The sequence below is a fragment of the Bos taurus genome, chromosome 7, assembly GCF_002263795.3.
Source record: "Bos taurus isolate L1 Dominette 01449 registration number 42190680 breed Hereford chromosome 7, ARS-UCD2.0, whole genome shotgun sequence".
NCBI classification, from domain to species: Eukaryota; Metazoa; Chordata; class Mammalia; order Artiodactyla; family Bovidae; genus Bos; species Bos taurus.
The window spans coordinates 107,165,655-107,192,769 of record NC_037334.1 but is presented as its reverse complement, the minus strand read 5'-3'; the positions used below and the strand labels follow the sequence as shown (position 1 = coordinate 107,192,769).

Below are 27,115 nucleotides of genomic sequence, written 5' to 3'. Positions count from 1 at the left end.
TTTTAAAGTACTAATTAATATTATTTTTAGTAGTGGTAAAATTATTATTGACTTTCAGTCTGACCATAACTTTTCTGTTCCCAGTGTTATAGCTATTGTAATGGGATTGCTGGAGGAGCATACTATTTTAATAGAATCCCTTAGGATGGATTTAAGAAAGAGCACTGAGCCTCTTGTTTTCCATCTTACATAGGAAGGTTTATATTCTTTCAAACATTTGTATATATGTTCTTTTATCTTCAGCTGCACAACTGTAAAAGATTTAGAGTTTTTGAAGATTGTGCATTTAATTTTTAGCTGAATTGTATATAGATCAAATCCGCGCGTCAGAAAGTCTACAAAAAGAGAATGTATAGAGCTTGGGGAGATGGAGTTAAAAATTTATACGTCTTTGGGGCCCTTAAATGAGAAAGATATGAAAAATCTGCTTTTGACTTAAGAAGCGCGTTTTAGAACTGTGGGAAACCAGTGCTGTGAACTTTCCTTGGAAACCGTGCTGTTGGTTTCTTCTGTCACAGGTATGATGCGTCATCATTGAGCCTTTAATTTCATAGAACAAAGATTTGATTTGGCATTGAAATCTTGTTCAGGTTTTTTTTTTTTAAATCAGTTTCTTTTGAAACTAATTTCTGATGGGAAATTTTGATAGTTTATTACAAAAATCTTGGGCCTTTTTAAAAAAAAACCAACAGCAACACTAGGTTTTAAATTTTGTTGTGAGACATACGATGTTTATCTCACATTATGTCACTTTTTTGCCTAAGTTTTTCATTTGTGTTTCTGACCTCTGAATAGACTACTGATTTGAAGACATTTGCAGAATGCTTTGGGGTAACAGATAACTTCCCTGTCTTTTCTGATAAATCTCCATTTCCTTATTCGATATTTAGGAAGGAGATCTAGATTACCAGATATGCCTCTAAAGCCCTTGCTGCTTCCTCTGTCTCTTGCAGCTATGTTTTCATAATTCACTTTCCAAGTGCCCATAGTTAGGTTGGCATTTTGTAATCTCCTGTAGGAGTTAAGTGTGTAGACAGAAAAAGTCTTAAACTCGCATTGTGAAGAAACGACTTCAGAACATGTAAATCGTTGGTAACACTGTGTCCCGTCTAAAATGTGCTTAAATTGGTGACAGTTCCCAAGATCAGGGACCACGTGCCTGTTTTCATACTGTGGTTGACGGCAAAGAGTGCTTCTTGGAGGTTTTTCTAGGAGCTTGTTGTAGAGTGTATGAGGCCCTGAGTTCTTAAGTTCTGTTTCTGAGCATAGCTCTGTATCAACACCATGGTATGTGAAACTCTGCTTAGCACCCAGTCATGAAAGTTGATTAAGCATGAGCCTCCGTTGTTGGAAGGAGGAACATTCTCAGTTAGAGACTTAATATATAATACTAAAGAAAAAAATCGTAAAATACTCTACAAGTATGTATTTTCTGACTTGGAAGTATTTAATAATAGCTAGCAATTAAAATAACAACTGAGCGTCTATGAATATAAAGCACTGTACATATATTGTCCCGTTTCATCATTATGATAACCCCGTGAAGTCATTCCCTCCCTTTTGTTATCCAGGTTAATAATAACCACATTTAGTCTCATGCGTCACATGTACTAATACATTGCGATTTTTTAAATAGCTGCTTTATTGCCCAAAATATCTAATCCATAGCACTCCTACATTACCAAGTTTGTATTCTGCCTTTATGTTCTTGAATATGTGACGTCTGTGGGTAAACTTCCTTGGTAAAAACCTCACAAAGCCTCAGATATTATCACCTCATTCCTACAAATCATTTGACAATTAACTTACTGTTTTAAAAGAAAGATACTGACTCCAAACTGATACAAGAATATGTCAGAAATACAAAGTAATTGTGTAGAAAGGGTCATTCATCATGCTGCTCTGTGACTTTATTTTACTTCCGCGTTACTTCATGCAATCTTTATATCTCAAGGAAAATACCATCTTATCACGTCTCTGCGTCTGAATACCATAATTTATTTAACCTTTCCTGTTTGTGTTTGCAATGATAGGATTTCTATATCATAGGGCTTATTCACTGAAAGCTTTATTAGTTTTGTTCGTCTTGTATTCCTGGGATCCAAAAGACCCCTAGGCGCATAGGATGACCCATAATATATAAATGAAGGAATGAATAATCCCAGACTACACTCCAGAACGGTTTTGCTAACTTGTGTTGCTGCCACATGTATATCTGTTTCCCCTCAGCAAGGTGTGAAAGTTGACAATTAGGTCCCCAGTTACCGTTTTATAAGTAAGCTTCTCTCAGAGTGAGAGTCGAAGCTCCAAACGGTCAGAGGCGTGTCGTGGCGGCTGTGTTTCAGTTGGCTTCTAAAGGGCAGTCGTACAGTCCACTGGTTTGGAAAGTGGTATTGGTCTGATTCCCAAGTATGTATCTGTCATTCAAGATTTTATTATATGTAAACATAAAATTTTTATTATTTTGAAACTTTGGTTTAGAGCCAAACTTTGGTTTAGATTCTCCAGGGGATCTTCCCAACCCAGGGATCGAATCAAGGTCTCCCACATTACAGGTGGATTCTTTACCAGCTGAGCCATCAGGGAAGCCCAAGAATACTGGAGTGGGTAGCCTATCCCTTCTCCAGTGGTCTTCCGACCCAGGAATGGAACCCAGGTCTCCCTCATTGCAGGTGGATTCTTTACCAACTGAGCTATCAGGGAAGCCCAGTTTAGAGCCACTATAATATTAATATAAAGTTATCTTTTTTGTTTCCCAAGATGTAATATGCTTCAACATTTGTCCTGTTTTTAAATAAACAATCAAATAATGTCATTTTTATATCTGTGATGATGAGGAATGATGCCAGCATGGGGACTTTAGGCACTAATTATGCTTTTATTTTATGCTGATTTGATGCTTTGTCACATTTTCCAACAGCTTTGGGATAGGGGCTATATTTCAATCAAATCTATAACAATTTTTTAATTGGGATCCATTTTTTTTTCTACTTCAGCCTATTAGAACACACAGACCAGGATTTGGGGTAGCTTTCTGGAATTATGGGGCTTCCCTTATGGCTCAGCTGGTAAAAATCTGCCCGCAATGTGGGAAACCTGGGTTCAGTCCTTGGGTTGGGAAGATCCCCTGAAGAAGGGAAAGGCTACCACTCCAGTGTTCTGGCCTGGAGAAGCCCATGGCCTGTACAGTCGCAAAGAGTCAGACAAGACTGAGCGCCTTTCACGTTCACTTTCTGTCTGTGATTATACTATTATCCCCAGTGTGTATGAATCAGACTCACAATTATGCTTGTGTTGTTATTCAACTGTATTAATGGACAATGATAATTTTTTTTAAAGAGAAAAGATATTTAAATTCTGGGAACTTGATAATAGTGAGTTTGAACATTTTACATAACGTGGCTTTTGGAAGGAAGACTATTTTAAGCATTGTTTTTTGTTTTTAGAGCAAAGTTCAGAGTCATCTTATTGTCTTATAACTAGCTAATGTGAACATTTTCTTTCATTTTAAGCTTGCCAATTGTTTTGTCAAATAGGGATAATATAAATTCACAGGTGTAGCATTTACTAAGTATCATTGATATCAGTACATTTTATTGTATAGTTTGGTCAAATGCAAAACACAGCCTTTTGCAATTTGGAAAGGCCTTCTAGCTTCCAGATTGTATTTAATGAGGCCATAGTTGGGCAATATGATTTTCATTATTCAAACTGTAAAACATCATATCATTTTCTCAGCTTATACCACTTTAATCTTATATTGTGAATTGATCAATTAACCTAAATAGCTGAAATAATAACAGGATTTTAAAACACAGGTAACTTTTGGACTCTTTTAACTGTACAGGGGATCCAAAACTTTTATTGAAGAACAGCAAAGCAGACTTGTAGCTCAGGGAAGCCCCTCTTTTCTCCCCTCACAGAGATTAGTATACATTTATTGAAAGAGTCAAGACAGGAGTACTGTAAAATAAAATACCCAAGGAATTTGCATGATTTAAAATTATATAAATGCCCATTTATTTATGAATCTCCTGAAGGACCAGGGCAGTTTATTTGTATAATAGCATGCTGATGGGAGTTTCAGATCATCTTTCTTCTACAGACCCCACCCCAACTGTATCATCAGAGATTTCCAGTTTTCAGTACTTTAAAGTAGGGTGAGAAAGACACTTGTGAAACAGTGTAAGTAGAATCCTTCTCAATTTTACAGACTTTCCCATAAATATTTTTAAGTTTTCACATTTGTCTGCTTGCTTAATGAATTAACCAGTGACATTTTACATATATATGAAATGATCAGTATCATAAAGCCTAGTAACCGTCTGTCCCCACACAAAGTTATTACATTATTATTGACTATTTCTCATGTTTTGTGTTACATTCTCATTGTTTCATCTATTTTATAACTGGAGATTTGTACCTCTTAATTCCCTTCACCTATTTCTCCCCACTTCGCATCTCTCTGGCCACCGCAGGTTTGATTTCTGCGTCTGTGTTTTTGTTTTGTGTGAGTGAGAACACACGGCATTTATCGTCTCTGTCCGCTTTATCTCGCTGAGTACGACACACTGTACATTCAATCATGTCAACACAAGTGACAGTTTTTTAAAAAATATTTATTTATTTGGCTGTGCCAGGGCTTGTTGCATCATGTGGGATCCAGCTCCCTGACCAGGGACCGAACCCGAGTCCCTTGCATGGAGAGCGCAGAGTTCTAGCCACTGAACCTCCAGGGAAGTCCCAGGATTTATTTTTTAATGGCTGAATGATATTGTGTTTTATGTGTACCACATATTCTTTATCTATGTGTCTTTTGATGGACGTAGGTTATTTCCATTTCTTACTATTTGTAAATAGCACTGCAGTTAACAAGTGGGTGAACGCATCTTTTTGAATTAGTGTTATTATTTTCTTCAAGTAAATACTCAGAAGTGAAATTGCTAAATTACATGGCAGTTTTGTTCTTAATTTTTTGTGTAATCTCCATGCTGTTTTCCAAAATGGTTGTCGTGATCTGTGCGCGAAGGGCCCTTTCCTCTACGTCCTCTGCGACACTTTCTGTTAGGCATCTTGTGATCATTGTGGTAGGTGTGAGGTGCCACTGTACTTGTGATTTCATTTCCCTGATGATTAGCGATGTTATAGACATCTTTTCCACATATACGTTGGCCATCTGTCTTTGGGGGAAAATACGTCTATTCGGGTCCTCTGCCCATTTTTAAAGTCAGGTCATTTGTTTTCTTGATATTGAGTTGTATGAGTCTTTTGTATATTCAGATATTAACCTGTTATTGGATATATCATTTGCAGCTTCCGTAGAGGGCCTTTCTGTCTTCCTGATAGTTTGCTTCACTGTATGAAAAGCTTTTTAGTTTTGTGTAGTTCCATTTGTTTATTTTTGCCTGAGGAAACAGATCCAAAAAATATTTCTAAGACCAATGTCAAAGAACATAATAGTGCCAGTGTTTCTTACAGTTTTAAGGTTTCCAGTCTTACATTTAAGTCTTTTATCCATTTTACATTTGTTTTTTGTGTATGGTGTGAGAAAGTAGTCCAGATTCATTCTTTTGCATAAGCTGTACAGTATGTCCAGTGACATCTGTGGAGGGTGCTGTCTTTTCCCCATTTTATGTTTTTGTCTCTTTGACACAGATCAGTTGGCCTCATGAGTGTGGGTTTCCTTCTGAGCTCTCTATTCTGTTCTGTTGATACACATGTCTGGTTTTGTGCCAGTACCATGCTGCTTTTGATTACTGTAGCTTTGTAGTATAATTTGAAATTAGGGAGTGTGACACTTCCAGTTTTGTTCTTCTTTCTCAAGATCATTTTGGCTATTGGGGTATTTTATGTTTACATACAAATTTTAGAATTATTTGTTCTCGTTCTGTGCAAAATGCCCTTTGTATTTTGATAGAAATTGCGCTGAATTTGTAGATTGATTGCCTTCGGTAGTGTGATAGTTTTAACAATATTAATTTCTCCAATTCATGAACACATTTATTTGTGTTGTCTTCAGTGTCTTTTTATCAGTGTCTTACACTTTTAGAGGGTAAGTCTTTTACCTCCGTAGATTCATTCCTGTGTATGTTACTCTTTTAGATGTTGTTGTAAATAGTGCTGTTTCCTTTATTTCTCTTTCTGATAGTATGTAATTCTGTACACTGATAACAAGCTATCTGAAGCTTCTGTGTCTTAACTTTGGATCCTCCCACATCCTAAATTCATCTATGGGTTCTAATCATTTTTAGGATTTTCGACACATAGAATCATGTCACCTGCAAACAGCAGCAGCTTTACTTCTTTTCCAGTTTGGATTCCTTTTATTTCTTTTTTCTTTTCTGATTACCATGGCTAGGACTTCCAATCCTTTGTTGAATAAAAGTGGCAAGAATGAGCGTCCTTGTCCTGTTTCTGATCTTAGAGGAAATGCTTTCAGCTTTTCACTGAAAAAAATGTTGGCTGTAGGTTTGTCAATATGTGGCCTTTTATGTTGAGGAATGTTCCTTCTATATCCACCTTGTTGAGAGTGGTTGATTTGTTGTTTTATCATAAGTGGATGCTGAATTTTGTCATCTACTGAGATGATCATATGAGTTTTACTCTTCAATTCATTAATATTGTGTATCACATTGATTTGCGGATAGTGAACCATTCTTGCATTTCTGACATAAATTCCACTTGATTACGGTGTATACGCCTTTTAGAGGATTGTTAATTCAGTTTGCTAACATTTTGTTGAATATTTTCCCATTTATGTTCATCAGGGATATTGGCCTGTGATTTTCTTTTCTCTTTTCCTTTGTGCTGTATTAGTCTGGTTTTGGTTTTGATGTGATGCTGACCTTGTAAAATTAGTTTGAAAGCATTTCTTCCTCTTCAGTAGTTTGAAAAAGTTTGAGAAAGATAGGCATTAACTCATCTCTAAATGTTTGATAGAACTCACCAGTGAAGCCATCTAGTCCTGAGCTTTTATTTGTTGGGAGTTTTTAATTACTGATTCAGTTTCATTACTGGTAATGTTTTCTATTTCTTCCTGGTTCAGTCTCAGGAGATTGTACATTTCCAGGAATTAATGAATTTCTTCCAGGTTGTCTATTTTAGTGGCATTATAATTGCTCATAATAATTTCTTTTGAGCCTTTGCATTTTTGTGGTATCAGTCATAACTTCTCCTTTTTCGTTTCTGATTTTATTTATTTGGGCCCTCCCTGTTTGTTTTTTTACCCCCTTGGTGAGTCTTGATAATGGCTTATCAATTTTATCTTTTTTAAAACCCAAATCTTAGTTTCATGGATCTTTGCTATTTTTTTAGGCTCTATTTTATTTCTGCTCTGATCTTTGTTATTATTTTCTACCAACTTTGAACTTTGTTTGTTCTTTTTCTAGTTCCTTTTGGAGTAAGGTTAGATTGAGATTTTTTTGTTTCCTGAGGTAGGCTATAAATCAGTTTGTATCTATAAATTGATAAATTGGATTCTGATTTACATTTAGGTTCCCAGTTTTGGGACAATATGCTATATAGGTCGTGCTGGATATGTTACACCAAGAGACACATGTTATCTGGAGGTAATGGAAATTTTACGTAAAGTTATATAAGCTGTGTCATTTAATTTGCACAAGGCACTATTCTAAACACTTTGCATTTCCTTTCATCTTTATCCAAGTTCTTTAACGTAGGTGGTCTTATTATACCCACTGTATGGATAAGGAAGGTGAAGTGCAGGGAGTCTACAGGACCTGCTGAGGTTCCAAGGCTAGGTTTGATCTGGTCTCTGGGACTGAGACTCCCGAGTCTGTGCTCCAGAGCACCCTGCTGGTCTGCCTTTTGAAGACAGTGACATTTCTCAATTGCATTCAAAAGAGTTGGTGTGTACCAGAACCCTCCAGTAAACATAGTGTCTTAATTCTATAAGCAAATAAATGTTTTAAGAGTGTGTATTTTAAATAAAAAATACTTCTGAGCTGTGTTGTTTACCACATCTACCTTGTTTGGAAATAATACCTTGTAAAATACATACTTATTTTCTTACTGTGGTACTTTCTTTCACATTGACAAGCTATAATATTTTCCTTTTCCTGTAGTGGAACTTTTCATAGATAGCAAATTTACTTCCCTTAGGTAAATAGATAAATATTTCTTTTGCATCATCAAGAAATATAAGGTGAGTTCCTTGAAATTAATGGCTATTTGTAATTTTCAATAGCCATACCATTTACAAAAGAAATTGTTAGTTTTTATTGCTTCTTTTGCTTATGTGAGAATCAATATTGTAGAGTCTTCTCAATCAGTTTGGTTTATCTGTTGTAGAAGATATATTTACTGAAGGAAATTCAGCAGGATCCACTTTCAGTTTCCATTACACATCCTTATCCTATTATTTACGTTTTAAAATCTGCCTGTCATCACGTACAGTTTTTTGACTTTAAGACTCTCTGTATTTTAATACATGCTCTTTATCCTTTTTATTAGACAGATTTTACATAGATAATTCTCTTTACAACTGCAAGTAACTCATTCCTTGTGCCTATAAATAATGTTCTCCTTTGTTGACATATGTTTTATAAGTGGTGCATTTGCTGTTTTTATTCAGAATTCTAAGTATACACAGCCACATGACTTGTCTTATCAGTGTGCTTCAAACCTTCACACATTCATTCAACAAACCTATCTTGAGCATCTCATCAAAGATGAGTAAAACACAGGCCCCATGTCAGGGTGATGACATACACTTCATACAGTGGTCACAACAGAGGGAGGAAGAGCTAGGAGTCAGAAGGAACTGTCCGTCTGAGAAGAGTCCATTGCTGGAGTCTGACCAGACATAGAATATAAGTGAGTCAAATGGATTAAATGTAATCGTTTCTAGAGATTTGTGGAACTGTTGCAACTGGAGAGTGCATGTCTGATCCAGGGACAGTCATGGCTGGGATGCCTATCTGTGGTGAGGCCTAAGTATATGAAAAGTTCAGTGTTTTGAGAAACTATTTGTATAACAACTGTGTTTAGTGGGCCAAGTCAGATAGACTTATGTAGAATTTGGGGGCCAGAAGTTATTACCTAGGGTTTCAAACTACATTGAAAGAAATAGATTTGGGACAAAATTTGAGCAAAAAAAAAAAAAGGCAGCAAAATGATGAACCAAGGGCACAGAGGCCCCAGCGAAGCTGTGGGAGGCTGGCACCGAGCCGGGCACCCTGCTGGGCTCACCCGTGAGCACGCCAAGCACTCGCCTGCAGTGGTGCCACCCACGTGCAGCAGAAACAGTCTGAAAAAGTGCTAAAATTAGACTTTGGCCTTTCTCTCATGAATTGTGCAGTTTCGTGGATCTTTAAATGATTATTATGAAATTAGAGATCATGTTTTTTCCCAGGATTTATGACCTCTATGTGCCTTAATCTGGTGTGGATAAGCCAATAAAATTAAAGATTCCAGGCACAGAGGAATTAAGTGTTTGGCTGAAGACCAGACTCAGGATAACTGGGCATGGATGTTGGAGGCTAGGCTCAATAGCAAATGTGGTGTGGCCATATGCAGTTCGTATGACTACACGCCTGCTGGCTGTTAAAACTGTTTTCTCCCCAAATAATGTTGAATGTCTTTATAATTAATGTTTGACATTAATTGTACTAGCTATTAAGAGAGATTTACAAACTCACAGATTTGGGCTCTGTATTAATTTTTGCAATAAACATGCATTTATTCTCCCTTTGTATGGATTGATAGACATTGATTCTAATCAGTGTTTAAAGTTTACTTTGAAAAGAATTAGACTGAATGTCTTAAAAGTTACATGGTATAATTGAGTAATACAAAAATGTAAAATGACTTTTAAAAGCTTTCATACAGTTAATAACTTTGCAGTTTTTCTTAGTGGTTTCCATTTTAAATATTAATCTTCTGAAAAATAATTTAATAGTTATATAATCCTTACTATATTTTTATGTATTTTGAAATGAAGGTGTAATATCTTTTCTCTCATTGTATACCAGGCTTTGGTCATGTGAGGTTTATATTAATAGTAAATGCCTAATGTTATTAATATCTTCATTATTTTTATATTATATATCAAAAGATCTTTCATATCTAATAGATTTCCTCAAATATAGAAATCTAGACTGTGCTTGGCAATCTTACTATGGCTGTTCACAAACTTTTGTTATGTCTTGAACTTAAACTGGATGCTGTAAAAAAACAGCATCTCTTAAACTGGATGCTGTAAAAAACCAGGATCTCATTCCTTGATCCTGTTTGGAGGCCGTGTTTACAGAGAGTTCTTGAAATGCCTGATGTTTGGTTGCTTAGCACAAATCATCTAGATCCCAGGTGAATCATTTTATGTGAGACAAGAAATAAAATTTACAATGGAGTGAAGAAAAACTGTCAGGCTAAATTTTTTGATCTGTTTTGTACTATGTTTACTTATAATTAAAGAAAAACATTAACCTTGAATCTTCAGCAGTACTAAGCATTCTTGTGTTCGTTTGCAACTTCCACGGTTTGCAGCGTGTTTTGGTGAAGTCTTTTATGGACAATATCTATAGCTGTGTAAATCAGCAGACTTCATGTTACTTCAAGTTGGGCAGTTCATTTAGATAATTAGTAAAAGAAATGAAATTTCATTATTTTTTTCCACGGATTGAGGAAAATTTTGCTGAGAGGTCCATGCTATTTACTATTTGCTGCATAATACTAGAATCCTAATCCAGTTTCTGGCAACACATTTTTAAAACGCTTTTAGTGATTGGATAAGCAATCTACCTTTTAAGGCACAACCTTATATAATGATGCTTATTGAGGAGATCGTAGTTTGGGGCTGATTTTATATTGGTTTTTAACTTTTAGTCCAGTTGATAAGATATAATGTGGAAGACAGCATGATATTGAGGGCTAAAAATATCTGAGATCCCTTTCGCGAAGTTATCTAGTTATTGTTGGGTAGTTAGGTTCCTTGGAAAAAAAGACGATAGAAGAGAGAGAATTAGATATCTGTTGAAGATATTCCAGAGAACTAACAGATGGAACACTGACTCTGGGCCAGAAAGCTATTACAAAGAGTCTGCAGCAAGCAATGTCTGGTTTCATTAATAAATTATGTCATATATGTATACTGTTATGTAGTGTGCATTACAAATTTCTGGAAATAAACAAATTTTAAAATATTGATCAGTTTCCAGGAATCTTTTATTATTGCATATTTTCTTAAAAGATAAAAATAGAATTATTATGATAGGATCTTTGAATTTTTTAATGTAGAACTGGCCTTAATTATATACTCACTTGAATGGCTAAAAGTCTGATAACATCAACATTGGTGAGGATATGAGGAAACCATAATTCTTATAAATGTTGTCGGGCATTTATAATGGTATAGCAACTTTGGAAAGAAATTCATTTATCTACTACATACATACTACTAATACTCTGTGACTTAGCAGTCTACTCCTTGATTTTCACCCATGAGAAATGAAAGCATATGTCCACAAGAAGGCTGTATGAAAATGTTCCTAGCACTGTTATTAGTGATTTCCCCCAAAACTGCAAACAGTTCACATAGCTTCAAGATAAGAATGGATAAAGAAACTGTGCTATATTCATTTAATGGAATAGTTGGCAATTGAAAGATACAATCAGGATAAACTAATGAAATATAAAATAAAATAGATGAACCTCAAACTCTGACACTGAGTAAAAATAAGTTATTCAAAAGAGTACATATTGTATGATTCTATTTTTATGACATTCCTGAACAGACAAAACTAGGCTATAGTAAAACTTAGTAACAAAAAGACCTACAATGGCAGTTGCCTTTGTGGGTGTGCATGAGCAATGGCTGGAAGGGAGGCAGAATAGTCTGGATTTGATAGGGGTCAAGATAGACACTTAGGAGAAGGAAATGGCAACCCTCTGCAGTATTCTTGCCTAGAGGATCCTGTGGACAGAGGAGCCTGGTGGGCTGCCATCTATGGGGTCGCACAGAGTTGGACATGACTGAAGTGACTTAGCATGCATGCTTGCATTGGAGGAGGAAATCACAACCCACTCCATTGTTCTTGCCTGGAGAATCCCAGGGATGGAGGAGCCTGGTGGGCTGCCATCTATGGGGTCACACAGAGTCGGACACGACTGAAGCGACTTAGCAGCAGCAGCAGCAGCAAGATAGACACATATAGGCTGATATCATTGGAGATTTGTGCATTTCACAGAGGGTATATCTTTTTATTTTGTTAAAGAGAGAACTATTATAAACATTGAACTCTAGTTAATGATGTGTATGCTACAGTATTAATATTTATGCGTGAAATGTACTGATGTCTGCACTTACTTTGAAATGTGTTAAAAAGTAAGAACGGATAGATAGATACCTAGGGGGATAGAGAAATAGATGGGATACATCTGAGATGATGTAGAAGAATGTTAATTATGGAATCTAGGTGGTGATTAATGGCTTTTCAGTGAACAATTTAACTTTAACTTTTTGCTATGCTTGAAATTTTCCATAATAAAATTTTGTACAAAGATGAGTGTTTATTCTAAAAAAGTTTAGAAGACATACCTTTTTGGAATTTATTCTAATTCAGGATGAATATTTGATAGAATTATTTAAGGTTTTCTTTTTTATCCCCTTCACAACTTAAAATTTTGTCTTATCCAATTATAATATGTCATCTTAATTGCAATTGGTTTGTTACCTTTATAAATCATACTTCTTGGTGCCCTATGTGTGATTAGTTTAATGCCATTTATTAGGCACTGTATTCATTTCCTGTGGCTACTGAAACAAATTACCACACATGTGGTAGCTTAAAAGCAACTAATATTTATTCTCTCACAGTTGTGGAGGTCACATGTCCAAAATCAGTTTCACTGAGCCAAAATCAAGATGTCAGTGTCGAGGGCCCACTCAGATAATCTAGGATAACCTCCCTATCCAAATCTTTAATCACATCTGCAAAGACCTTTTTTTTTTTTCTATTAAAGCAAGTATACTGTTGCCAAAGCCTTTGACTGTGTGGATCACAATAAACTGTGGAAGATTCTGAAAGAGATGGGAATACCAGACCACCTGACCTGCCTCTTGAGAAATCTGTATGCAGGTCAGGAAGCAACAGTTAGAACTGGATATGGAATAACACACTGGTTCCAAATAGGAAAAGGAGTACGTCAAGGCTGTATATTGTCACCCTGCTTATTTAACTTCTATGCAGAGTACATCATGAGAAACGCTGGGCTGGAAGAAGCACAAGCTGGAATCAAGTTTGCTGGGAGAAATCTCAATAACCTCAGATATGCAGATGACACCACCCTTATGGCAGAAAGTGAAGAGGAACTCAAAAGCCTCTTGATGAAAGTGAAAGAGGAAAGTGAAAAAGTTGTCTTAAAGCTCAACATTCAGAAAACGAAGATCATGGCATCTGGTCCCATCACTTCATGGAAATAGATGGGGAAACAGTGGAAACAGTGTCAGACTTTATTTTTTGGGGCTCCAAAATCACTGCAGATGGTGATTGTAGCCATAAAATTAAAAGACACTCGCTCCTTGGAAGGAAAGTTATGACCAACCTAGATAGCATATTCAAAAGCAGAGACATTACTTTGCCAACAAAGGTCCGTCTAGTCAAGGCTATGGTTTTTCCAGTGGTCATGTATGGATGTGAGAGTTGGACAGTGAAGAAAGCTGAGCACCAAAGAATTGATGCTTCTGAACTGTGGTGTTGGAGAAGACTCTTGAGAGTCTCTTGGACTGCAAGGAGGTCCAACCAGTCCATTCTGAAGGAGATCAGCCCTGGGATTTCTTTGGAAGGAATGATGCTAAAGCTGAAACTCCAGTACTTTGGCCACCTCATGTGAAGAGCTGACTCATTGGAAAAGACTGATGCTGGGAGGGATTGGGGGCAGGAAGAGAAGGGGACGATAGAGGATGAAATGGCTGGATGGCATCACAGACTCGATGGACATGAGTTTGGGAAAACTCTGGGAGTTGGTGATGGACAGGGAGGCCTGGCGTGCTGCGATTCATGGGGTCGCAAAGAGTCAGACAGGACTGAGCAACTGAACTGAGTGAACTGATACTGTATACATAAAGTAACAGTTACCGGCTGCATGGATTAGGGCCTGATATCTTCGGGGGCCATTACTCAGCCTACCACAGGCGTTTGTTTTTAATGTGCCAGGTTCTGTGCTAGGGCCTCGGTAACAATAATTAGCAGTTAATCGCTTACTCTTTGCTAGATGCTGTCCTATGTGCTTTACATTCTTTTTTTTTTAACTAAGGAAAAAATTGATTTGGTTTAACATAAACTTATTGGAGCATACATTTCTTCCTTGTATATGTCAACTAGTGAAGCCCTAAAGTGTTAGTTTTCTGAGAAACATACTTTAGAAAATTCTATTCAGTCCTAAATAACCCTGTCTTATTTGTGTGGAAGATAAACTGACAAGACTGTGAATTCTCTTTGTGAAGAGACTTGTGTTCTCCATCTTTGTATCCATATAGTTAGGGGCAGAATAAGGGTTAATAAATGTTTATTGAGTAACAAAAGGCACTTTTGCAAACATTATGAAATGTAACTTTTACAAAATCCATGGAAGTAGGTATTGTAATTTCCAGAATTTTCCTGAAAAGACTTAGGGAAGTTGAATTACATTCCCAACCCTAAGACTGTCTCTTATACACACATACACAAAAACTGTGACATTCTGAGCATCTGAAACATATTTCCACTGTCCATAACTGATTTTGTATAATAATCATTAAGTTTTTGTAAAATTTTAATACAGCTATGTATCATGTTTTATTATTGCATTATCAGTCATGTGTAATATACTTTAAAACTTTTAACTCTTTTTTTAACCATTCCAGTATTAATTTTTAAGTTTTTATCATGTGTAATAAACTTTTAAACTTAAATCTTTTTTTACCATTCCATTATTTATTTTTTAAACTTTTATCTTGCTTTGGAGAATAGCCAGTTAACAATGTTGGATAGTTTCAGGTAGACAGCAGAGGGACTTGGCCATATGTGTACATGTAGAGGCCATTTTCATGTGAATTAAGTCCACAGTGGTATTAAGAAATGGGAGGAAATTTTCTAAATAATACAGACTATTTTAACACGTTCTCAAAACTTCGCCCTTTCCCCAGAAATGTGTCATGTCTGTCTAGTCTTTTTGTAGCTTCTTTTGAACATCAGATTTTTAAAAACTCACTGATATTACAAATTGTATAAATAACCATACCTTCCTCTTTACTTTTGCTCCTTGAAAGTTTCTTCCAAAATCTTGTTCTAGTCCCAGAGGCTAACGTGTCCCTGACTTCATCACTTTGCGGTCCGCGTTTCCTACCTTCTTGCTCCTCTCAAATATTTCTTTGCATTTCCATGTGCATTTCAAGAGAAATGAGGCTGTTTATGAGTGAACAGATAACATGAACTCAGGCTCCTTAGTGATTACTGAATATACGAATATATTATTGCATATGTTACGTATAACAACTGGTTACATTATAGAGATATGGCTATATGTTGTATATATTGTTTTTCTTTTTTTCCTCTTTATAATATTTTTTGAACAACCTTAAATCAAGCCCATACTTCAACTGACTTGCCCCTGAGTATATATTATATTCACTGCTTTGCTTATCCTGTTACCTTTTATATTTTCTTTCACCTTTTTCAAAGTATGATGCAGTACTGAATCAATATTAATTTTCTCAAAGCCCCCAATTTTGCCAAATGGCCTAAGAGTGTTGTGTGTGTGATGAGCGCGTGCTTACCTTTCAATAATGGATCACAAAAAGGAATTCGTTCTCTAACTTCTCTCATTCCCAGGACAGCACCTACGATACCCTCAGTAACCGCAGGAACACACAGGAATCTACTGGCCCCAAGCTCATTTACCTGGCATCCCTTTCAAATGTCTAGCAGCGTTCTCGACTCTTTACTGCCCTAAGGACCTTTGAAAACAATCAGCTATCCCCTTTTCACCTCTCAGTCTTCCTGTGAATACCAGAATATATTTCTTTATTTCCTTGGGTACTTAAGAAAAGTTTTTTTCTGTATAGAGCAGAAATATTAATGCTGTTACTGCATTTTGCTGCATGGTTTGTTGATTATGCAGACAGAAGAGTAACTATAGTAAGCAAAGGAGCATTTAGAAGCTCGCCAGAGATGGATGTGCTGTTCACTCTGATTTACCTTTTCAAGTAACATGAAGCTGAGGGTAGGATTGGGGGTGTTGCTTGTTCCTGCTTGCTGTCAGACATGATGTTGCCTGCAAGGTGCCCGCTGTCTGAAACAAATAGTGAAACGTGCTGTCTTCCTTCTCCATGCTTCCTTCCTGTCTTGCGTTTGCAACTTTCTGCTAGGAGAAAGCGGGTGATGCTTCCCCTTCGGGTTCCCATCAGTCTCAGCACTGGTTTCACCAGCTTCCCACCACTTTCTCCAAGAGCAGAGAGATGTGTTTTCCCTCCGTACGGAACAGACTGAGGACTAGTCCAAGCAAAGCAATCTGAATTTTAGTGATCACAGCACTTCAGGGGCTAGGCTGCTAAAATTCCTTCAAGAAGTGCATTTATAGCAATGAGATATTTGTTAATTGGGAATGGAAAAAATGATATATTAAAATTGTATTTATAAGTGTTTATATACATGTGTGCATCTATATTACACTATACTACTTTGAATATAAATTAAATTGTTGATAATCAGTTGTTGTCATTGATGGATAAATTAAAGCATTAAGAAAGAATTGTCTAGAAGTATATTTTACAGGCAAATGGACTGTGATTTATTCAAGAATCATTGAAGTGGGCAAGTAAAACTAAGGTTCAGTAGGCTTCCTCTGGAATTTAAAAATCTCATTCTGTTGTATTTAGCTGAATATTATTTGAGAAGGAAAATGGGGAGGACTTTGTTTCTCTTATCCTTTAGATAAGTAAAAATGAACAGAAATCAATCGTCATTTTGGGGATTAAACATGTAAACTTTTCATGAGAGGGTTCTAGGTTAATACCTCTTAGTGTCATTTGTAGAAAGACGGGAATTGTTTCTTTTTTATTTTTAAAGAAGTGTAAATGTTGTTTCTTTTTCTAAGTGAGAAAGTTGTCTCTCTGTGTAAACATGATCACCAAAAGCTCTAAACATGATCCACTGCTTCCTCCCCGTGAATCTTACAACAAAGCTTATTTCACCCCTGACATCGCGTCAGTATGTAATGATACGGAAGAAAATAGGAATAAAGCAGTGGCCGTCCCAGAGCTTTGGAAGTAGGTTTTACGAATTCAGCGCTGATGGGATTTAAGCCTCAAAGGGTTCAGAGTTCAGTGCAGCTAAGCATCAATAAAGTCCAATTGATGTAGTGCCCTTGTCTTCATCAAGGCCACGTGGTCTTTCCCTTGGTCTCTGAGTGAATATTTGGTAACTTTACTCCCACTCCCCTAGCCCAGAACTCCTTCCTCATACCTTCTTTGTCAGAAACTAAGAAGAAGCCTTCACCATTTTCTTCTCCCAAATTGCAGGATTAATTAGTTTTCTCTAATTGTACTTAAATTAACTATACAGTTATTTTATTGGCTTTTGATCGGGCCAGAAATTTGCTAAGCTTAAACATTAAGGACAAGGTACAGACTTCCCGAGTATGAATGCTTAAAGCACGTGGGAAACAGTTGTAAGGGAGAAGCTTAACCTGCCTTCTTTGAGTCTTCCTACAGCTATCTAATGATGTAAGCTTTCAAAGATATCCAGTTAGGTACCCTCTTCATTGCATTTTAAAGTAAATATGTATTTTTTTCATATTACTAAAACCATTTTCTCAAACAGAATTTTGAGTGGTACATTGGAAGGTTGGGAAATATTGTCAGGAGCAGTAAAACCATTCTTTATCTTCCAAACAGTCTTTACCTGCTTTGTCTCTGTCTTCTGGGAATTTGGCTGATCCAAAAAGGGATTCTGTGCCTTCCCAAGTGAGAAGGAGACCTTTTGTCAGCATCTTGTCCGAGTTGACTCCAGGGCTACACAGGTCATAGGAGGTCTGTGTTGAACATCAGTCTTTGGCTCTATCACAAAACTGGTATTGAAGTGCAGGCCAGCTCCCCGAGTGCAGAGGTTAAAGAGGCAATTAGTCACTACAAAGCCTTGTGGCATCTTCTGGTAAGGAAGTATTTAACTCTTTCCTGAATGATGCCTAAAATCGCATCTTCAGAATACTCTTAAAGTCCACGCAAATAATTTTGTGTTCTTCATTTTAAATTAAAGGTGCGCTTAATGTTTGTGGAATTGAGGCTTTCTCATCAGTAGTGAAAGCAGTAAGGGTGATGGAGGTGGAGACGGGCAGGGAGATTATCCACTGAATGTTTTATATTCCGTCTAAATTTCATATTAGCCGTTTGGAAGCCTAGCAAGTCTCTCTGGAATATTTCTAGCTTTACCACTGACGTTCTTATTTATTGTTGCAGGAGGCAGGTAGGAGTTGGAACTTGCCAGAATTTTGCCTGCCTTCTTTTCAGAAAAGGAATGGCCTCTAATGAACCACAGGCCACTGAACTGGACTAACCATAGTTTAACCTATAAAAACTATAGTTTTTACATTCCTGTTTTCTTTTTAAGGCCCGGGCTTTTGCTTCCACACAGTAAATGTTTGTAACATATAGGAGAATACAATCTTCTCTTCCATCCTTTATCTTAAAATATGCCAGAATACCATAAACATAGCACCAGTTTTAACTGTATGAACATTGTGCCCAAACTCCCCCAGAGATATTGGCTGTAAATTCATGGAAACTCAAAAACCTTTAAGGATGGAGGAGATCTCTTAACTTTTCTCATTTTAAAGTAAATGCATTTTTCCCCCCATCGAGGAATGACTAAACTGCTGAATTAGGAAACCTTACCTTTAAAGTTTCCCCTTCGCTTCTAACATTTCCTTCAGTCCTGAAATATGACTCTTTCCACTTGATTTTCAGTAGATACAGAGATAGTGATAAGGTTTTTCTGCTGCTGGGGATGAACATTAATATCAGCCATAGCAGCAAAAATAAATAGTAGTTGATCTATCAAGGTTATAAGTATTATGTCCATCATTTTATAATCATGCGGCTTTCTGATTAGATCTTTTAACATTTCTATCACATAGTTTGCACTTAATAAAACCTTGTTGAAATAAATAGGTAAGTACTTAGAAATTTTTTTCTGCTTCTTGAATATTTGGAGGCATGCTTAGAAAAAGTTAGCTCGAGTTATTATATAAAGGTCTAGTGTAGCTGCAGTTAAAGGATGGAACAATGACTAAAATTAAAAACAAGACGTTTGGATGAGTGGATCTGAAGTATTAAAGCCAGAGCCAAGTTTATCCAAATGTGTTAGTTTGCTTCCCTCTCCCCCACCCTCTTGCTTTGGGAAGACATTTAACCATTTTGTTTCTCAGCAGCTTAAGGACAATGTGCTTTTAAAAAAAAAAAAACAGGCTTTATTCTATTTGAAAAACATTTTTGAAGTTCTCTGGACACATTCCTATTACATTAAACATGTCTTGCTATATAAATGAGGAAACAAAATAGTCCCGTAAGAGCTGGTTTGTGATGGTCACTCCTCAATATGTTAGAAGTATTCTTTAGTTGTCTTACTGCTCCTCTTTCAGTGCTGTCTCCTGGGCTCTTACTCTCCAGTTAGGAAACCTTCCCGATGCTAGGAGTGGCTGGAGAAGAGTGGCCCAGAAAGGGCCTGCAGGTGTCGGCATCTGCTGTGCCCCCTTCTCAGGCGCAACAGCACCTCTTTCAGCAGAGTTGCAGACCCATAGAACTTAACACTGCAGTAACATTTCAGTTTACAGGCTGCTTACTGTGGTAATTAAAAACAAGCAAACTACTCTCCTCATTTTGTAACCTTTCACTGTCTCTGTGTGACCAAATAGGCATCAGTTTTCCACTGTTTAAATAGCAAATTTCTAAATTAATCTTAGATTCACTAATCAGATATTGGCTTTCCAGAGAATAACATTTGGTAAGTGAGAACTTAATGAATATCCCAAGATAATTGTTGTAACTGGTGAGCTGGTGACATTTTTCATGTGGCTCCCATTCTTCGCCCCTAAGGTATATTAGGAATGTGTTTTGAGCAAACGCTTTAGTGTTTTAATTGCAAGTCAGCTTTAAAAAAAAAAATCTCTCTTGCAATAAACGTCTCTTCTGTGAGATTATCTTTAGATGTTTGTATGAAAAATTGACTTAAATATATATCTGATACTGTGCTGTTAAAGGATAAAACAGAAGGACATTTACAAGAAAGTGTACCATAAAATACAAAGGGTACTCAGCGCACCACTTGACGCCATGTGTCACTTTCCCAAAATAGTCTTCCATTTGTCCTTATGTGCATTTCTTTAAAGATAAAATAACCATTTCGTGCTCCGTAAAGTTAAGGTGTTGTGTTACTGGAAAATGTGCCTGTTAATGGAATGTTTATAAATGAAATTATATTCACATATAAGTAGAAAGGTACTATTTGTTAATTCTTGAATTGATTCATCTTGTAAATGTTTAACTGTAAATTTATCTTCTTTAACATAGAAATATTTTATATCATACACATTCTGAAAGCAGGATATACCTGTAAATCATGCCCATTCATTCACTGCACTGAGATTGGATTATTCCCCAGTAAAACTTGATTTGAGGCTTTAGAAAAAATCAATCAAATATCATTATTCTTTGTGTAAGATGCCAAATTGTGTTTTGGTGACCTCTGCTACCGTTTAAACGACCCGTATGTGAGTGAGTTGGGACGAGCTTCATAGCACAGAATTGGACCAGGTTCACTCCCCTGTTTCTCTTTTTAGATTTCGTGCCTCCTTTTTATTCCTTTTTCTTTTGTTTGTGTGTGTGTTGCAGCCTCGTCTGCTGCCCCACTCACAGTAAATATAATCCAGGGTGGCTTGTTGGCTTGTCTAGTTTCAGGAAATGATGAAACTGGAGTTCTATTTCTGAAGCCCCCAAATAGATCGCTTTTTGATGTGTTTGCATTTCAGGAGTTTCCAGGTTTGATCTACATGTTTATTCAGCTTGAAGCTTACCTAGCTCCCTGTCGCACTTACTCGCCAATGGCTTTACAGCGCTATTCGTGCTTTTTGTTTTAATCCGTAGGGTGGTTTTTGTCTTGTTGCATTTTTTCTTCTGCTTGCAGATATGTCTATTATTCAAATATAAAAGTGACTTAGGAAAGAACATCCTAAAGTTTACTTAGAAATTCACCAAGCCACATGCTAATGCATCTCTAATGGGGACATTTCTTTTCACACCTCTGAGGTGATTGAGCCTGTCCTTTAAAGTGAGATTTGCAAACCAGTGTCTGGCAGCTCCAATTAGCTTCTTTTGGATGTGAAGCACATCACAAACAGTAACAAGGTCTCCTAGGACGCTCCTCTTGCAAGCAGCGTAGTCATATTTCCTCATTAGTTCTTTCCAATTGTCACTAATGCCACGTTCCAGCTTTTGAGTGGGAGACAAAAAACATAAAAATTTGGTATGTATGTAGAATGGGCCATTGTTTTCCATAATTCGAGGCTCTTTTGAATTCCTTTGATAGTTTTGAAGCTTACACAGCTTAATTCATTAACCTTTACCCTTCACATAAATCAGGTGATTAAGAATCTATTGCTAAGAAGACAGCGTTTTCCTGAAACTAAGTAATGCCTTCTCTTCTTTTAAGGAAAAACCTATATTGCTCACAAAAGTAACCTTTTTGTTGTTTTTCATATTTCATCAAATGTTTCAAGTGTATTTTAGAACATTATCAAAAGCAAGTGAGCATAAAATCACATTATTATAAAAAATTATTCTGAGTTCTTTGGGTAGTTGGGAGCAGGTTTTCTGGCCCTTTTCAGTATTCTAACAGAGTTTATATATATATGTACTCAACAGCTGTTACTCAAGAATTTACAATGGGTGCAATTTTTTTATTCTATTCAGAACCCTGCCAAAACGTAAAAGCAAGAAAATAATCTGAGAGGAGGCAATTCAGAAGGAGCTAAAATGTATGTAAATGAACCTAGGACGTTTGATTGGAGAAGCTTCTCAGAGAGGCCCTCATTTTTACGAAGAACGGTACTGTGGGACTCTGAAGAAGATAGGGGTGTCTGTGGTTCGTGGAGCTGAGAACAGAATGTACGTCTTCCCATTCTTCATTCATTCTTGTTAAGACGTGCCTCCTCTTACTTCTCAGAACTCAGGGAGATGGTTTAGTAGGCTCGTGTTTGATGTTCACGGGCTCCTTTAACGGTATTTGATACTCTTCTGCATCTTCCACTTGGCATATTCCTATATTAGGAATTTTTCTTGGTAATGTTAGAGATTATTCCTTTCTCGAAGGACCTTGTTCTTTCCCCAAGTTTTATAATTCCTTGGGTTGTCGTGCATGTAGTAGGGTCTTTGAATGCATTGACCCATAGAGAATGGTGGTCATGTGGTATTCTGAGGTTCATCCTTAGGGAGGGCAGGGACGGGATGGGTGAGTGGGCAGATTTTGAATTCTGAATTCTGAGTTTAGGAATTCATGGCTTACCCCTGGGGACAAAGTATGCTTTATCACTGAGATTAATGAATACTCCCCTTTTCACTGTCTGTGAATAGGCAAGGGGAGTGTGAAGCGAAGGTTAAACGTGGTCTTTGGTTCTTTTGTGTTCCTGCACACAGACTGTGACTTTGCAAACATTTCTCTCTCTTTTTGGTGTCATTTTAAACACCTCTTAAAACGTACATGAATACCTGTAGTCAGAATGTTTAAGTAATTACTAAAGCTTTGTCTCCTGTTTTTGTTGCCTGCATACAGTCTATACAGTGAGCTGGGAAATGCTCTGATGTTAAGTCCTGACTAAAGAGCATGACTGGGCTTCCCTGCTGACTCAGGGTAAAGAATCCGCCTGCAATGTAGGAGACCCCAGTTTGACTCCTGAGTCGGGAAGATTCCCTGGAGAAGGGAATGGCACTCCACTCCAGTATTCTTGCCTGGAGAATCCCATGGACAGAGGAGCCTGGTTAGCTACAGTCCATGGGGTTGTGAAGAGTCGGACACGACCGAGCAAGTACCCTTCACTTCAGACACTAGCCAGGAACCAGACGTGGGGTTCCATTTTCCACCAGTTTGCACTAACAGGATAACATGAACCACTTCCATTTCCAACTGTCAAAAAAAATAGCTATTTTACCTATTTATTTGAACCATCAATTTGCTGTTAGTATGATACTGAGCTTCAGTCCAGGTTCACAAGAACTTGGGACTTCTCAAAGATCACATCTGTGAAATATGTGATATTTAATTTAAAAAATAACAAATTTTGCTAAAAATCTTCCAAGGAACATTTTGTTTTCCCTCTATGAATTCCTTTTTGAGGAACAGCTTTATGTTGCACATAACTTTTAGCACTGGTTGTGATTACAGGATAATTAAAAGTATTTGGAAAACCTTATGTAGCTGAACTTTTTAAAACAGAGCAAAAATCCTATGTGATCCTTTGTAAAAGTAAAATGCTCTTCTCTTATATTTCTCTGAAACATATATACTCTTTATTTCTTAATCATGTGTTTTCTCTTGGCTGTTGCCTCTTGAGTAAGCTAAATATATTTGTGTTATCTATTCATAATAACTTTTCTCTCTCACATAGGGAGGAAACCTGATGCTCGTGGCCTTTCATCATTTTTAGGACAGTTTCTATCCAGTGATTGATTATCTTATTTTATGTGAATACCAGTTCTTGTTGCCTATGAAATAGCATTTGATCTGGCTTGTACAGGGAAATCAATTTGTGTTATTTGCCGTCTGTAGTCTGCCCTGTGTGTCTGTTATGGTCACGTGTGCTCGTAGCATATCTGATACAGGATCAGCTGCTGAGAACACAGATAGGACATTGTGTTTGTTTAGATTTTTTTTCCATAATCAGGTGTTTTGAACTATTTGAAAAGACCGTGAAAACAAAATAAATGATGGGAACACATTTCTGCACTAATGTTTCATTTTGTGGTCATACAACATGTTGGATCTGCTAACTTTTTTGGAAGGTGATGGAGACGGACAGAGAGCTATGCGTGGCAGAAAGTAGACTTTTTAAATTAACTGTTTATGGTATTATAACCAAGCAGGGCCTTTATTTTTATCCTTAGGATATGAAAATCAGTTTTTAAAGTCATATGTAAAACATGATTGTTGCCTGTAGTTAGTTTCATTTCTGCTTTTATTTTTCTTTTTTAAGACTTTATTCAAATATTACATTAAAGTCAAATGATGTAGAATTAGGTTTAAAAATTTCCCTTCATAATAAGCTATATCAATCATAATTACATTGTTACTGTTTTAAGTTTTCTATTGTAACCATGGAACAGCTTACCCATTTTTTATAATAAATCTTTTTTTTTTTAATAGCCAAAAAAAATGTTTATTCAGTTAGTCTGAGGAACTTAGAAATGTTTATCATTCTATTAAGACAATATTCTATAAAAATATTTTTAAAAGAAAAATAGGTCTTCTCTATAACTAATTTAACCTTCAGTAATGAATTATGTGAAGTAAAATTGTATAAAATTTCCTGACATTTTATGAAGATACCTACAAATAAGCCAGACAGCAAATAAAATATCTGAAAGACAGAGATGGATACTCAGTAATTTTTTGATGGATTATACACATAGGTATCAAATTACTTGATCCTTAACTTCCTAGAAAAGGTTAATGACTCTTTTTGCTTTTACCCTTTTACTTAACTGTTGTTTATAAAGATTAAAACTGGGACTGCATTGAAGGACGCACATGCTTATGTGTCAGTTTGATTGTACAGGGTTTTCTGATATTACAGGGGACTGAATCATCAGATAGATAGTGTTTTTAATCATTGTTTATAAAGTTCATTGAGTTTTGTGTTACATGTTCCACTGTGGACATTAGAGCAGGGTGCACCGCTCAAAATTTTAACTTAAATGAAACCAGAAGAGACTTTAAATCTTACATATCTATATTATTTAAATGGCCTGTATATATGCAACAATTCATCTAAAACATTAATAGTAAAACTAGGGAAAATATTTTAATATTCTTCTTTAATCAGTGTCACAGATTTTTAAAACATTTTTATGTTGAATAAAATTTCACAAATGTATATCAGTGTGATCAAACTCCACCATTAAAAATTAAACCATGAGCAATATTACATTCACTTATAATGAGCCAGTTCCCTTCGCAGGAATCGAACTGGGGTCTCCTGCATTGCTAGTGGATTCTTTACCAGCTGAGCTACCAGGGAATCCCTTATAATGAGCATCCATGTTTCACAGTTTCATTACTTTTTTTAATGTAATTGATAAATATTCATTATATAGCATATGTTTACTAATCTTTTATTACCAAATGTAACAGTGCTGTTAGAGGAATATCTCTTTTTCATCAGTTTAGCTTTACAAGATGCACTAGTCATAAATGTATTTAATTAAGGTCATTTAAGTATTAAAGCACTTGAGTTTAAAAAGCGGGGAATATAATACCTTTTCCCAAAACACCTTGAAAGCGGTTTGTGGAAAGAAGAGAGCTGTGGCATTCATCAGACGCTGGCCTCTTCCTGTTACAGTCGTGGCCAAACTCTTGCTAATTTAACTTGAAACACATTAGTGTAACTCGCCACTTTCTTGTGTGTGTTTCAGGTGTGTGGAGGTCATCGCAAAGGAAGGACAAAACCTGAAAGAGCTGTATTTGGTGTCCTGTAAAATCACAGATTATGGTATGTAATGAGCCATTGTCCTAATCGTCTTCAAGAATAAAAAGGTACAAGATCTTTGAAAGCTTTTTTTAAAAAAAATCAAAAGCTACTATCTCATAGACACTGAGCTATATCTTTACTGAGGCAAACTCTGATCATACTGCCCCAAATCAAGAAATCTTGAAATTAGAACCAGAGTAAAATGAATATATATATATCAGTTTTGTCACCACATGAAATCATATATGTACTTGCATAATCACATAGAATTAAAAAGTATGGCTAAAATTTCTATATGATGAAAATATTAGGATAATGAAATATTTGATATAATATAAAGTAATTACTGTGTTGATTTGCTTAATTTATGTCATGTCGAATGCACGCTTGCTCACATTCCAAATGCCAGCCTTCTTAATGCCTTAAATTCTTTAAAACATTGGAAACGTCCAATAGGAAGTTTAGATATATAGGAAGTAAAAGGTATACATTTGTTTGTAAAAGTTTAAATATGTTAATTTTAAATATTCCTTTCAAGTGGAGAAAAGCAAGTTATTATATAAAAATATGAAAAGTATGAAATTGTCCTATTGGAGTAATAAAATAACCCACCTAGGCTTTCCTCTTTTGTTCAGTGCATTATAAATATTTTTTACTATTAATTTGCATATTTAATCTAAATACAGAGTTTTAACTAGATGTTTTTAAATGATTTCCATTTCTCTTTTCTGATTTTTAAATTTGTTTCTTTACATTGGGGAATATGATTTCTACCTTGAAGGAAACTAATAATTCATTATATTGGTTTTTTTTTAACTGTTAATCCAACATATGCTGATAATTGACTCCAATCCTAAGATATCATACTGGCCTGGATGGGAGAGTTGTATTTTATCAGCTACTAAATTCATCCTTTGGAAAAACTCCATGAAAGCTATAACAAAAAAATAAAAAAGTAACATAAAGGATTTGGCTTAAAGATAACCCTAATTTCTTTTCAGAGTTTATTTTTTGAGAATGGTAAATTTCTTACATGGATTTATCCATACTGTTTCTGGGTTATTGTCTTTTTTCGTAATTATACCATGAGAAAGGAGTGTTTTGGTGTTTTCTTTTTGCTTGTAGTTTGTTTTCTGGTTTGGCATAGTAGAGTGCCTCTAAGATACGGTATCTAAAACTTTCAATGCCTCCCTTTTGTCTAGACCTTAGAGTGTTCTCTCTGCCCCAAACCGGGCAGATCCTCAATACCTGTAGATTTGGTAATTAACTAGTACATTCATTCATTCCAAACGCTTTACTTGGCATTCAAAATCCTTTACCAGTAGTCCCCTACCTGCCTCTCCAGTCTTACTAATTGCCAGGAGAAGGGTGGACTAAGTTCTTT

The 27,115-nt window shown here is 36.1% G+C and overlaps 1 protein-coding gene across 1 annotated transcript in view; it reads left to right on the top strand.

Moving 5' to 3' along the window:
* FBXL17 (F-box and leucine rich repeat protein 17) overlaps positions 1-27,115 on the top strand; it is a 522,649-nt gene that overhangs the window by 316,553 nt on the left and 178,981 nt on the right. The window contains exon 7 of the mRNA XM_024995338.2: positions 25,676-25,752. Within this exon, the coding sequence (XP_024851106.1) occupies positions 25,676-25,752 (77 nt within the window). The remainder of the gene's footprint in view (positions 1-25,675; positions 25,753-27,115) is intronic.